Source organism: Nipponia nippon, unplaced genomic scaffold (genome assembly GCF_047370975.1).
Source record: "Nipponia nippon isolate SJK-2023a ecotype South Korea unplaced genomic scaffold, ASM4737097v1 scaffold_4, whole genome shotgun sequence".
Lineage (NCBI taxonomy): Eukaryota > Metazoa > Chordata > Aves > Pelecaniformes > Threskiornithidae > Nipponia > Nipponia nippon.
Genome location: NW_028262358.1, coordinates 10,246,981 through 10,261,343, shown reverse-complemented (window position 1 = coordinate 10,261,343; position 14,363 = coordinate 10,246,981). Strand labels below are relative to the sequence as shown.

General features: G+C 43.0%; 1 protein-coding gene across 8 annotated transcripts in view; it reads left to right on the top strand.

The window, feature by feature from the left end:
- MEIS1 (Meis homeobox 1) overlaps window positions 1–14,363 on the top strand; it is a 234,056-nt gene that overhangs the window by 179,444 nt on the left and 40,249 nt on the right. For all 8 annotated transcript variants that reach the window (XM_087775860.1, XM_087775864.1, XM_087775859.1 and 5 more), the window contains one exon: window positions 2,266–2,411. In XM_087775860.1, coding sequence (XP_087631986.1) covers window positions 2,266–2,411 — 146 coding nt within the window. The remainder of the gene's footprint in view (window positions 1–2,265; window positions 2,412–14,363) is intronic.

Here is a 14,363-nt window from a genome sequence, read left to right as displayed (position 1 = left end):
ATTACAGCCCAGCAGTGTAATTTCCCTCCCAGATGGGAGTAAAGTAGCAGTATTTGCCTAAAAACAGTAGGAAGAACAAACTGTGCATTAAGCCAAGGCTGTTTTTGGCTTGAGCTAATGATGTAACAGAAACCTTTTATTTGGGATAGGTCACCGCCAGGGATTGAAGGCGGTGATCTGGCTCGCGCTTGAAAGGTTTCTCCATTGTATCTACATAAGTCTTCACTTAAAAAATCCTGTTCCTAATGCTTCCGCTTTCATACAGCAGAAATAAACAGGAAAGGTTCTGGGGAGTGTTGTAGGTGGAATGCAGAAAGCTTTTCCTCCCCTAATGGAGGATATAATTCAGGTGCCCCGGAGGCATGCTTTCAGGAATTCTCTTGCCCGAGGTAATGGGAAGCTAAGGCTGCTTGAAGGCCTTGATTATCTATTGATGCACAAAGCTGGAAAAAAAAGTCATCTCCCTTGGATTATAGTAGATATTTCCATAAATTATCAATGAGTCCTCCTCCCGTCAGGCACGAGGCGATGCCTGCTAAATTAATCTGAAGGGGGTTTGAAATGAGGAGAGAGTGTATTTTAAAAAAAATGGTGGGGGAGAGGAGGGTGGGTGGACGATTGCAGGGAGGTGGTGAAAGGCAGTGTCATTAGGTTAGAAGCTTTTCATTTTTAATCAATGAATGCGTAATACTTTTCTTTTCCTTGTTTGCCTCTTGCAGACAGAAAGTGGATTAGCCCGTGGAATTTTAAATGCTGTTGAGTTGTTTCCTTTGCTCATGTTTCTTTTATGAATTATTATTTTATATGGTGAATTGCTTCTCTGTATAAAAGCCCTTTTTTACATACTGGGCTTTCAAAGAATTTGTTGGATATCTGATTTCTTCATTAAAATCTTGTTTGTTTCTATAACTACCCAAGGTTACCATTTCATTAAAGACACAGGCCAAGTCATAAGGACAATTATAAATTTGCCACGGTCAGTAGGGTACTAAAAATATAACACTAATAATAACTTTTTTTTTTTTTGGTGCTGAAGGCTGTTTAACAAATCATAATTTTGACAGTCTGCATCCTTTTTTTTTTTTTAATTTATTTTTAATTTTTATTCCTAACAGAGAGAGTTTTGATTCAGCCCAATTCAGATTACTTTCTTGATCATTCTTGCCCAGGGGTGTGAAAAACACTTGCCTAATAACGTCACAGCTCCATGTTGCTACAAATACAGTGTCCTCAGAAGCCAGGATATACTGTTCCATCCACGTGCAGAGAATGCAAAGGCTGATTTGCTATGTGGACTTGTTTATAAACTGCTTTCAGAGTTTGAAACAAAAATTGCATGCAGACTGGCCGGGCACTGCAACTTTTGTTTTCCTTTGACCTGTAGCCCGTCCGCCCAGACCCAAGTTGGCTGCTACGCAGTTACGTCCTCCCATAGATATGTTGCTAATGTGATGAGAACTGTCTGAGACCTTCTCTGCATTAAGGAAATTCATTCTGGATCAGTTGTTGTTTAACGGAAGCAGACACCTATTACGGATATGGCACACTGGCATAAAGCAGGGTGTTAATTCCTATGGTGTATGTCAAATTCGTACCTGCTTATCCCAGTATGAATTTCTTTAGGCTGGGGCTGGGAAGAGGGGAGGCCAGTTAGCTACCCACCTCCCATCAAAAGTCAGGGGAAGTTGAACATCTATAAAAGACAACATAAGCGATGCCCCAATCCTCTGGTTGTTTCTGAATTTGGGGAGAGAATATGATGTTGCAAGAGAGCTGCATTCACCCCTCTTTTTGCATCCCAGAGTGGGACGGGGCACCCAGCTTCACACAAGTCACGGGGATGGGACACCGTTGATACTTTTCTAATTGCCATCTCAGCCAAAGTAGCTGACTGGGATGAATTTTTGGAAAATGACCTAGTGTGAAGAAATGCCACTGTTTCCACCTTTGCAAGCTGGATGCTTGCAAAAAAAAAAATTTTTTTTTCTTCTTTTTAAGCACTTTTTGTTTTGGGTTATAGTGCTGAATCCAGTGGCAGAAATGGTCACGCTGTCCTTCAGGATAAACCAGAATGGGGCCGACACAGTCCTGAGACCCTCCCTCTCCCCATGTCTCTTCCCCCCCATCCCCTCAACCCCTGGTGAATTACGGTGTTAAAGAATTTATACCTCATTTAAATATTCATGCAGTTTATACCCAAAGCCAGGCTTCGGCTGAAGTATATAAAGGTAGCATAAGTCAAAATTTGATTCACTATATTTACAGGTGACGGCTTGGACAACAGTGTAGCTTCCCCCAGCACAGGTGATGATGATGATCCAGATAAGGACAAAAAGCGACATAAAAAGCGTGGCATCTTTCCCAAAGTAGCCACAAATATCATGAGGGCATGGCTGTTCCAGCATCTAACAGTAAGTGAACTCTAGATCACATATGCAAAATAAAACATGGAAAATGTCATAGTTGTAGTAGTCGTAGAAAGCAAAAAATACGTATGATGTTACTGACAGGCAGCTCAGGGAACTTTTCCGAGCAGAGTTGTTGTTGTTGCCTCATTTGCTAGATGCCAGGGGAAGAGCACAGAGCGTATGTTTTTATGGTTTTGGGGGGTTTTGTGTGTGTTGTTTTTAGATTTCTTTTTTTTTTTGGTTTGAGTCGCAGTTGTTAACAGGACGTCACTGCAGAGTGTGACTAAGCTTATACTAATAACCTCGGAGACCTGTCCTGCCCCGCTGCTCGCACAGCTGCAGCTCCCCTTAGCTGACATGGGAATCGCTGCTTCGGAGCAGAGAGCAGCGTTCGGCCCCTGGTTCTGTGCTCCAGAGAACCGCGGAAAATAATTGGGGAGATTAAAACAAAGCAAAAAGCAAACAAAGACCTTATTCAGATGTTTGTCAGAGATCATCAGAAGCTTCATGATGAAAGGTCTGAATGTATCTGGTTTAATAGCAAAGTATAATTTTTTTCTTTGAGACGTTCTCATTCCCAGAGTGTAAGTTACCCCTGTATTTAACGTTATAAAGGGGTGGGGGCATGCACAGCTATTTCTGTTGCCACGGCTACCTGTATTTTTTTTTATTCCTGGGATTAGAAATCAAAGCTCTGGACAGGTGTGCGGGGTTAAGCTGGATGCTGGAGCTTCTTTCAAGGCTTTATATTGTGTACCACACCTCCTAATGTTAGCATTTAGAAAAGTGTTTCTAATGCCATTCTTGTTTTTCATCAAATTATGGTGGTCTGTCACTGTGTTCTTATCCACTGTGGGGATATGGGCCTTCGGCCCCAGGTTTTCTGTCTGAGCTTTTCTGTGCCAGGAGGATAAGGGCCATCCGAGGGGTGCCGGGGGTCTGCAGGTGGTAGTGAAGAATGGCTCTCGCCTCTAATCCCAGCGGTTGACTCTCTCCCCTGCCTGTAGTTAGGGTCAGGATGAAACCAGAAGCCAGCCAGCTTGCCCAGCCCCGGTGGGAGCCCTGCCAGGGGTATACTTGTAAACTGGAGGAAGCGCTCACACACATCGCCCCTCCGTCCCCCGCTGAGCCAAGAAACCAGATATCTGCCGGGACTCTTGTCGGCACGGGGATCAGGCAGGGAATCCTGCCCCGCGCAGTCCTGGGTTGCTATGAATGAACCTTCATGCTGGGGCGCTACTCCTCTGAGGCCGGAGAGGGCCTCAGATACCTCCAAGTTAACCTCTCTCTCTGGCAGACTCTACATCAGCTGTGCCCCAGCTTTGCCAGCTCCTTAGCCCTGTCCCTGGTACGTTCAGTGCATTGTTTCCAAAGGCTGAGGTCCCTTTTGGTTTTGGCAGCTCCCCAGTTCTAGGTCATCACTCAAGATGAGCTGACACCAGGTGTCTCTCTGCAGGTAGATGTGAGGGTAAGGACAACTGCCTCCAAAATGGTCCAGGGATGCTGTGCCGGCAGCGATGCTCACACCAGCCTGACACAGCTGGTTTAGGTTCTGGTTTGAGGAGATGCCCTGGAAACGCTGCAGTCAGGACAAGGTACACCAGGGGACACCAAGCAACTGCATGTCAGTCCCCGTAATTCCCAGCTGAGGAATTATGAATTAAGTAGTATATATTACTATTAATATTTTTTCCTGGAAGTGGCCTGTTGCTGTGTTTGTGCTAGTAAATTAAACGTCACCCAGGGCCAGGCACAGGAACGTGACAGTCTATCCTGTTAAACTGCTTGAGCAGTCTCCAGCATGCTCTTAGCCTGGGCCAGCTACCACCCTCCAAACCCATTCCTGGGAACATGGTAGAAGACAGGAGGGGAAATTCCCGAAAGACCTCATGTCAGGAGCCACTCTCTGTTGAGCATTTAGCTACATGGGCTTGGCCCAGCCCCGCAGCTGGCTTCATGCACAGTCTCAGGACCAGAGAATGGACCCTATCACTGTCTCATCTAGATTAGGTGTAGGGTGCGAGTGGCTTTTCACTCTTCTGATGTGTAGTAACGGTGTGCAAAAGAGAAGATGAGAGTGCCCGCGGAGCTTGCTGCAGTGCTGGTAGCTGCCCCTGGGAGATAACATCTGGGCATCTGCTTGTAAGGTTGTCTCTTCTTCTGGAAGGCTCAAATACAGAAAGAACCCCCCTAGGTCCTATGCAGTGAAGCTGCTGCATTTTCTACTTTGCAGCACTGAACTAAAGCTTGCTTTAAAAATCCACCATCCCCTGTACAGATCCAGCCCACCCAGATGAAGCATGCAGATTTATTACAGGGCAGCTTTCTCTTCTTCTAGCAGCATCGATAGCTCCAGGCTTGTCTGGTCAGTTCAGTAAAGCAGAATTGGTTTACTCAGTCCAACCTTCTCCAGCTAGGACCTTGAGACAGACCTCTCAAATTGACCCTAGGTGGGGTCGTGAAATTGAAACGTGTCTGGGCAACATTGTAGGCTCTTCCAAGCACGCCTTTCAGCTGGGAGTGCTTTTGCCGGAGTGAGAAGGCACCAGAGAACTCGTGCATCCAGAAGAGCAGTGGGTCTTGTGTGTGGAGGAAGGTGTCCTCCAGGAAAGCATGTTGATAACATGGGAAGAGTCCACACTACAGTTAGCGCTAGAGCAATATAACATGTCGACAAGCTGCTTGGGGTGCTGTCCTCTCTGCAAAAAAACCCAGGTCCAAGTCATGGCTGCAATCAGAGCTGAGGAGTAGGGGCGTGAAAGGCTAGAGGAATTAAGACTCCAGTTCATTAATGAGGGGGTCTGGGCCTCATGACTGCTCTTATAACCCTACACACTGGCATGATAGTGTCCCCAGCTGGGCTCCTCGCTGCGGGAGGGAGGTCATCCTGAGGGGTGGTCAGCTGAGGAAACGAGATCCCACATCATTCATTCGTTCATTCATTCATTTATTTATTTATTATTAGTGAAATTTGGTTTTCCCTAGGGTGGACACGAGGTCCTCCCTAAAGCGGGAGGCGAGGAGAGATAGGGAGGTGGTTCTGTTCAGGCAGGGGACACGTCAGGGCAGGCGATACCTCCCTTTTGCCCCCAGCTCTTAACCTGCCTTCACTTTCCCATCTGGAAAATGGCGGGGAAGAAACAAGCAGCGGTTAAGCGCGAAATCCAGCATCCCCTTGACCGCTGGTGCTTCCTAATTGGGGTGTTATTTGGGAGCCCTCCTTTTCAAAGGCAAATTTCTTTTTCTCAAAATTGTAATATTAATACACATCAGTGGCATGGAATTAAACAAAATAGACAGTAATTGCTGTGTCTGTCATACTAATGATTAATGGTTGGCAAGATTTAAAATAAATATTGGACTAACATAATCTTTTAAAAGTGTATAGGCTGGTTTAATTCCTTCTGTGCAGTTATTCCATCTCCAAGAGTATTAAGTCTTCCTCTGTGTACTGACTTCATTTCCTAAGGTTTGTCCCTTAGTTCTTGTTTCTCACTTAGGAGGAAATCCTTTTTTTCTTTATTGAAGAAAAAAAATCAAATGCAAGGCCATAGCCTCTCTGGTTGTTGAAGTGTTTGGGCAGTAGTTCCCACTCGGTGTCACGCTGCAGCCCCCCCGTTATTTTGACTGATGTGCAGAACTGAGTTGACGTATGCCCAAAGGGTAGGCATGCGCTGTCCTCTGCGGATGCAGGCAGTATGCTCTGAAACACTTCAGGGGATAAATTCATCCAAATTGCCCTTTTTTTATCTTCCCCTTGGAAAAATAACAACAAAAAAAATCAGCTAAAACAATAGCAAAAGCGGTGATCAGACTTACACTTAGGACTTTGCAGGATTTATTTTTAACTATTTGCTTTTCTGACTTAATTTTGATTAAATGTCTGGGTTGGAAGAGCTGCCCAGGTTGGCCGTTAGTTAGGTGAAATGCAGCTGTGGAGCTTGTTGAAATTTTTGATGGTAGATTATGACACCAGCCTGTAAATTTTGAGGTTTGTGAAATCTGTTTTTAGGATTTTGCTATGAATTTGAAGTGGAAGGAATGTCCTGTTACTGTTTGAAAAAAAAAAAAATAAGGCTGCTTATAGTTTGCTGAAGCTGTGAGGACATCCCCAAAGTATAAAAGTTGAGCCAAAAATGAGGGGAGGTTTTGTGGCATCAGATGAACATCGAATGCCATGGCAGGATCTTGAGGAGGGACTGGGGTGAACCAGTCCTGTGCTGGAGCTGGGTTGCAGAAAGTTGCTCTAAGGATAATTGTAGAGTGTGCTGCAGCACAGCAACATTTTGCAGGCCCCCTTTTTTTTTTTTTTTAAATTATTTCTTGGATCACTTAACATTCAGGGATCATATCTCGCCACCATTCTTCAAGCAGATCTCCTCACTGTAATGTATAGCCCTCAGCAGGGACTGCAAAAAAAGGGAAAAGCTTGGAGGAAGGGAACGGAAAAAGTAATCTTACCTACAACCAGATCTGTGTGAATTTAATTGTGGCAACAGGATTAGTTTCTGATTCAACCCATACTATGCTTTTGTCCCAGCAATGGTACCTTTTGGTTCAAAACTAGAAGAAGGGAGTTCGGGGGGGTTTCTTCTCAAATGTTTTGTTGGCTCATTGTGAATTCTCCACATCCTTTAACTCCAGCTTAATTTAAAATGTTAAGATTCAAACCTCATTTTGGGGATTATACGATGTAATTGGTTTGTTATATGATGAGTATTTGATGATCTTCACGTTCATCATCTAATCAGGCAAAAAAAGCCATAAAATTATAATCCCAAAAGATGTTTAATAACAATTTAAACTATTGAAGGCTTTATTTAAGCACATTAGGGGATTATAAACTACTTTTTTTTTTAATGGTGCCAAGAGGTAGATTCAAGGACTTCAAACACCTTTTAAAAAACAAATTGCCATGATTTAAAAAATGAATGGGCCAAGGATTTGTTTCATGTAAATCCCATAATTTAATCATTATTTTTAACTGCTTTTAAAACAATTTCCTTAAGAGGTTAAATCTTACTGAAATGGGAGACTGAGCAGAACGTAAAAGATGTAGCTAAAACATGTTGACTTTGCAGGAAAAGTGAAAGGTTTTTTTGCTATTATGTATCTTGATTTTGAAGCTTTGTTGATCAGCTGATGCCATTTTATTAAACAAGAAAACTTGTAATAAGCAATATGCACTTTATTTAGCAAAGCTGTTATTTGCATAAAAGAATTTATTGGAGGCAGGTATTTGAAAGACGCACTTTATATCTGCATCTAGCTGAGAAAAATAGTCCCCATCACTTCAAGGATGTTATTCTGATAGAAAGATACTATTACACCACTTAATTCTATAAGTTTTGTTTATGTATGAATATTTTACAGGCTAGCAACTTTTTAAGGTTAAAGCAAGTGGATCTCAAGTCCTCTCTCATCCCCCCATGGCTATGAGATATTGCCTTGGGAGGAGCATGGGGTTAATTTGGCTCCCTGTCCCTACTCCTATGCGGGATGCTTGTCTGGTTTTGGAAAGGGGTATAGCGAGAGGGCAGATGGGTACAAAACTAAGCTGCTGAAAACATAAAAAGGGGAAATAATTGGCTAAAAGCAGCGAGGATTTTCTTTGCTCTCCTCTTGAGAGGATTTGAAAGCATTGAAACAAAACAACCCCCCTGAAAGTACAACTTACAATGACTCTCCATCCTGCACCAACCGATACTTGCTCTGCAAAATGCCAGAGGGCTCCTTGGAGCTCATCTGCATAACAGGGGTCATATTTACATATATTGGACTCAGAATGGGGGGGGGGGTGTCCCCCCCTTTATCCCAAATACGCAAGTCTCCTCTTTCACTTGGTTTTATTGTGGGCAAAGCTGTAAAAATCTTTCTTCCACATCTGCAAGACTTCTTAGTGCCAGCTGTCCTGAATTCCTGGGAAAAGCCAGGTGTTTTTAGCTTGCCTTCAGTCACCCGTGCACTGCCATCCCCTAGACTGGGAAGTCGGGAGCCAGGGTTCCTCCTGCTCCTGGCAGCGGGAAGACTTGCCCGAGCAGCGAGCAAAAGCATCCATCTCAGGTTGGTGCAAGTAACCCGCAATGAGGGTTCTCAGCTCCCTTCTGCTGGTGGAGGTGCTGTGGCAGTCGTCTTCAACGGGAGAAAATGGGAAATGTTATTACGGCAGAAGATAATTATTCCGAGGCTCTGTCAGAATTGAATTGAGAGCTCCAGAAAGGAGGACAAACAAGGTTTAGGTAACTCGGTTTGAATTAACTTCTTAACCCTTCAGCCCTCCCAGAGTTTGATGGAGGACACTGACTGTCAAAACCTTCAGCATTTTCTTTAATCTTCCTCAAATTTGTTGCTTTGAGCTGCTGTCCAGCCTCCAAGGGTTGGTCCATTTTCTAGCGTGGGTGAATTTTGCCATTTTTAAAGAAAACTGTTGGTTTTGGGGGGGTGCCCTTGGCAATGCTGCTGTTGATCCAGTTTCATGATTTCTTGGAAAGCACGTCTCATGTACTGAGATCTCGCGCTGTCCTATAGATTAAGTTGCCAGCACTGAGCTGTGCTAGAAACCTTTGGTTTTAGACTAGAAAGGAAAAATACAGGGTGCTTTAGTCTGTTGGTTCAGAAGAGTGGTGTAGTTACAACATCTGTTTTTTTTCATATCTATGATTCAGTCTCATTTCTGATGAAGACAACCATCACGTTATCTTAAACTATGTGGTACGAGACATCTCATCCTGGGCTCCTCTCAGGTCTCGGGAACAGCAGTGGTCCAGAGATGTATTTTGGTTGAAATCAGAAGGTAGCCAACAGCCTGGGCTAGGTTTTAGAGAGAGAGTCTATTCCCAAAGGGCTATCTTATCTTTTTCCCAGTTTCCCCCAGTTTCCACCTTGAAGGCACTGTTGTGCTGATGTGGAAGCCACTAGCACATTAAAGAATTTGAATTATTTGGAAGCTGCTGAAACACATTAGTATTTACACACCAGAAGAATTTCACATCTGAGTAGAAGCGAGGGAATACTGAAAAGTTGAAACATGATAAACATTAATTCAGATGTTAAATTACACTTGCTCTGGTTGTACTAGAACTCTTTTTGTTTGCATAAATATTCCGCGAAATGAGTTTACCAGCAAGAATGTTTGCAGTAATAAGAATTTTTAAGTCAACAGTACATGCTTTGCTTTCTTCTCCACCCTCTCCTTTCTTTTTGATTTTGCAGCTGTGATATTTTGCATGTGCAACTTCATTTTTTTAAATTAGCCTCCTCCAGTCAAGGCACAGAAATGTGTTACGTGACGTACTGTCTTTCTGCAGTCAAAGCAGATGTACGAAATTCAAGTACCACATTTTGAAGGGGGAGAGGTGGAGGGAAAAAATCTGACCACCAATTTGTAAATCTGGAAGTACCCGCGGAAATATTTTGGCAAATAATTTGCAATATGAAGTACACGAAAGGCAACAACAGTATCTTGGCAAGCAGTTGGTGAGCAGGAAATGAGGATAAGTTCATGGGCTCAGTTGTTCATTATTAGTTGTTTGTTTAGCTTGTCCTCTAACACAGTTGCTACAAAAGAGCCTTGTTGATTCTCAGATATGCTTATATATGTAAGTGCCAGTGTTAATTTTTTATTGGCAATCTCCTAACTCTTGAAGGAGTTTCACAGCGCACCAGTGTAAGCTAGTGAGTGACTTAATCAGATCAGGTAAAGTGCCAAAATGTGAGGCACCAAACCAGTTGGGCGCATATCTGATGAGATGTGTTAATCTGCGGTGTAAGATAAGCTGCCTTTCAAATAGGGTCACATTTGGAAGTGGTACATCAAGTTGTGTAAGATGCATTCCCTTCCTCTGGCATAGAGTATCCTACATCTGTTTGCATGAACTTAACCCTTGTCTGAATGAACCGAAACAGTGATATTGCTGTGAATATAGTTCTGTGTGTTGCTCCAAGACAGGCATGAGAAGTGAGTTGGTTTTTTACCCACTTGAAAATTTTTGTTTCCCTTCTCCTGCATTTACCTTCAGCTAAACAGAACCGGCGCTGTTACAGCTTACATGTTTTTTTCTCGTTGCATGTATTCAAGGAGCCCTAATTCCTAATACTAACCAGTTATGTTCACCGTCTACCCATCAGAATTACCCACAGAAAACTTTTCTTGTGGAAGGGAATTTTTTTTGTTGATGGAAAGTTTAAAATTTCCATGGACAATGCCATCCTTTCCCCCAAAATGCTCAGCTGAGCATCCATTTTTCAATATACGAACAAGCATATTGATCAGACTCACCTTTGCACTTCCAGCTTCTCACCCTGTAAGCTACAGCAATGCTAAATATATGTGTAGAGAGAAGGTAAGTAGGCAGAAAAGAGTTTAAGTTAATATGTAGTTATCTAATTTACCTCGCCTTTTGCATCATTGCCTGATTTAGACCCATAGTATTTAGCAGAGTACTCGTTTCACTTCAGTGGTGGGCCATCATTTTAATAAGGCAAAGTCTGGGAGACTTACCACTGCATCTTCTGCTTTATGAACCAGAAACTTCTGCCCAGAAAATAGTTCTCAGATTTTAGGTATAGCTTGAATATTCCTTTCTTGGCTGCTGGTTGACCTTTTCTAATCCAACCTGTACAGCATAAGATATTTTGGAAATATATTTAAAAAAAAAAACAACAACAAAGAAAACCTTATTTCCACTATGATGCTCTGTACCAGTGATGCAAAAAAGGGAGGTAGTCACGTTAGTGACACTAAAGTGTCACTTGAGTCACACTAGTAAAACCAAGGGTCTGTTCATGATATAAATATGTTTTTCAAGGACTTTCTTTGAACTCAGAGGGGAAATGGTGGGATTCTGCCTTAGGTGGCTTGCTCTATTCATTACCTAAAGTCAACTTTGAAGGGAAACTCTTCTTCCTAGACAACCTGTATTCATGTCAACCAGAGCTTTTGCAGTCCCTAGGTGATATTTTTGGGAAGGTAAATGCATATTAGATGAATCTTGCTAATCAGTAGATTCGTTGGCAGAACTCTACTTATTTGCTGGGAACTTTGTGCTGATCCGGGAGTTGCACTGTGCTTGCGTGGGAATGGCAAAGAGGATAAACCCTTGATTTTGTTGTCGAAACCCAAGTGTGGGTCCATCGGTGCAGCAGGTTGTAAACCCCAGAGGGTTGTAAGCTGCAGTTGGGGGCAGAATAATTTCGAAGCTGGTAATAACCAGAATCTTAGGATTCTTATGAACAAAATGCAATTTTAGTAATGTTTTCATAAACAGCAGTAATGGCGGCGTTTTAGTAAACAGTGGCATTAGTTGCATCAAAATTGCACCACATTGGCTTTTAAATTACTCCACCTGTCTGTATGAATAGGATTTTCAATGTTGAGGCACACAGACAGCTGCTGCTAATGTTTTTTCTTCTCTCCCTGTGCAGATAATGCTGGCAAATCTACAGCCATCAAGGCCTGGTTTCTGATGTAAAACGGTACCTGACCTACTGGCTCTGGTGCTACAAAGGGAACAGCTTTAATTACTAATGGCCGTGTTTTAGTTTTGTACTTGTTGATGTAAAAAATGTCATCTTAGAGCCGCGTAACCTCAGGTTCACTTCCACCAGCGATGTTACACTGGCTGCAATTATTTTCAAAATAATTTGTGTTCCTCGGTGGCAGCTTAAAATCCTGCCTTGTTAGTGCTTGGATAATTAGCAGAGGTCTGGCCCTCCAGGTCCCTCTGCTCCTGAGTCCCGCTGGTTCCCCTGCATCTCGGAGGGCCGTACTGGGGTGAAATAGGGATTACTCTTACAAATCCCACTCCATTTGTAGGACCGTCCCTCCCTCGTATTAGGTGGGTGTAATACCCGGGAATTCGTGGGCCAAATTCTGCCCTGGGTTGTTCCCCGTTAAACCCCCTGGAAGCCGGAGGGGTTGCGTGGAGGCGAAGTCGGGGCATGCCGGTGGTTGGTGCCTTGTCTTGCTCGTTATTAACTAAAGGATGCCATGTTGGCTAATAAGGCTGATGTGCTGCCGGATGCCGTTTCACCGGGATTGAGTTTGGTCAGGATGATCTGGTTACCAGCCTCGCGCCAGGCTTTAAAAGGGTTAAAGGCGATAATGGTGCCATTAAAAATCCAGCTTGCCAATGAGCTATTTTGTGCGAATGGTATAAATATAAGATACACTTGTCTGGCTCATTTGCAAGCATTCTTTTTGACTTCTTTCGCACAACTGGTGTTTTTGTGTTTAATTTAACAAGAAATGAGTAGTAAATGAAAGCTGCTGCCTGAAATCCCACTGTGAGCGTGTTTTGCACTTGGCTCCCCAGTGAAAAGGCAATTTGTGAAATTATGTGATAGAGTAATTAGATGAAGCCAGGGCTTCTGATTGTTGCCATGCTTATGTGGTAAAGGTTTGCTGGGGGGAAAAAAAAAAACATGGATTATTACCCTGGCAAGTTGGCTCAAAGCTTCTTCATTTATTTGTAAACAGAATATTTAGTGACCGCATAGGAAGTAGCTGTAATCACCAGCTCGTAAAGAAACCACAGCAGAGCTTTTGGATTTTTACAGAGTGCTCATGTAAAATTTAAGCTGGGAGGCAGAATCCCTGTTAATGTAATTAGGATCTAATTTACCACCCTTTGCACACAGATGTAATAATGTCTAGATATTTATTCTATCTTTAAGCACATTACATATACCTCAGTGCAGCAGTTACTGAACAGAAACAGGTGTGAGCACTTTCCGGATTCGTTTTTCCACTGTAAACACACAGCGATTTAAGGGGAAATATTTACCAAAAAAAATGAGGGGAAAGAATGTCTGCAAATGAGGCAGTAATGGACAGTTGCCCTTTATGTACTGATGGATTTCTCAATGGTTAAGTAAATTAAAGCAAATGCTAGAAAAATCAATAGGCTTGCAGAGTCTTGGTTGTGCCTCATAGACTTCAGGACAGAATGACAGATGTGGTGCATATGACCCATTTAAGTATTAATGCTTGGGAAATTGCCTCTGCGTGCAAGGTTATAGGCCTAGAAATATTGTTATATTAGATTACAGACAATAATATTTTTAAGTATATATGGAATTTATACGTTTCAGTTTAGTTGTTCTTTGGCGTTACATTTGTCCTGGAAGATTAGTTGCGTAGTTGTTTCTCTGGAACGGTAAATCAGGTTTAAAAATGTTCAAGCAGTGAATTGTCTTTTCAGGGCTGCCGCGGACCGGCGAGCGTGTTGCACGCTACGGGGGCACGGCGAATGTGTTAAATAAGAGCCTTGTAGCCAATGTGTTCACTAGCAAATGTAGCATATAAGCGAGTCTAAATTAAATATCATTAAAAGGCGGCTTTCTAAATGGTGAGAGGGCTTGTGTGATACGTAGGATCGCGCTGTTAAATCAGGTTATTCTGTATGACTAAACACAAAGTAAAATACGAAGTGCGTGGTCGAGATGAGCTAAGTAAGGTAACCACCAAGTCAAATCTTTCTTACCATCTTCTGCACGCGCCGTGATTGGAAGGGGCGACTTTGCATGGGTGGGATGAGTAAAGACTGACCCCGCACAGAAATTCTCTGAAAATAGAGACGTTATGATTAATCCAACCAGGCAGACAAGCTCTACATGAGATAGTGTTTGCCACCTCTGATTTCTGTCATTTCTCACCCTGCTTCCACCAAGGCACCGGGGAAGTAGACAAAGTTAATTGTCTCTTTGTGGCATCTCTGGCAGGAGGACCGTGAAAATAGCTGGGACCCCTGATTTTGGTGTTGGCGTGAAGGCAGAGCAGTGTGTTTGCCATGTTTGCTGTTGGTGACAGCCCGGCATACCTTGCCAGTTATCCTGATTTCACCCCAAACGCCTGTTTCTGTGATGGGAGCGGCGGATGCATTTTATATACAACTCCTGTGTTTAATATTAAAGGGAGCTTGAGACTTTCACAATAACATTCCTATTCCTTGCTGA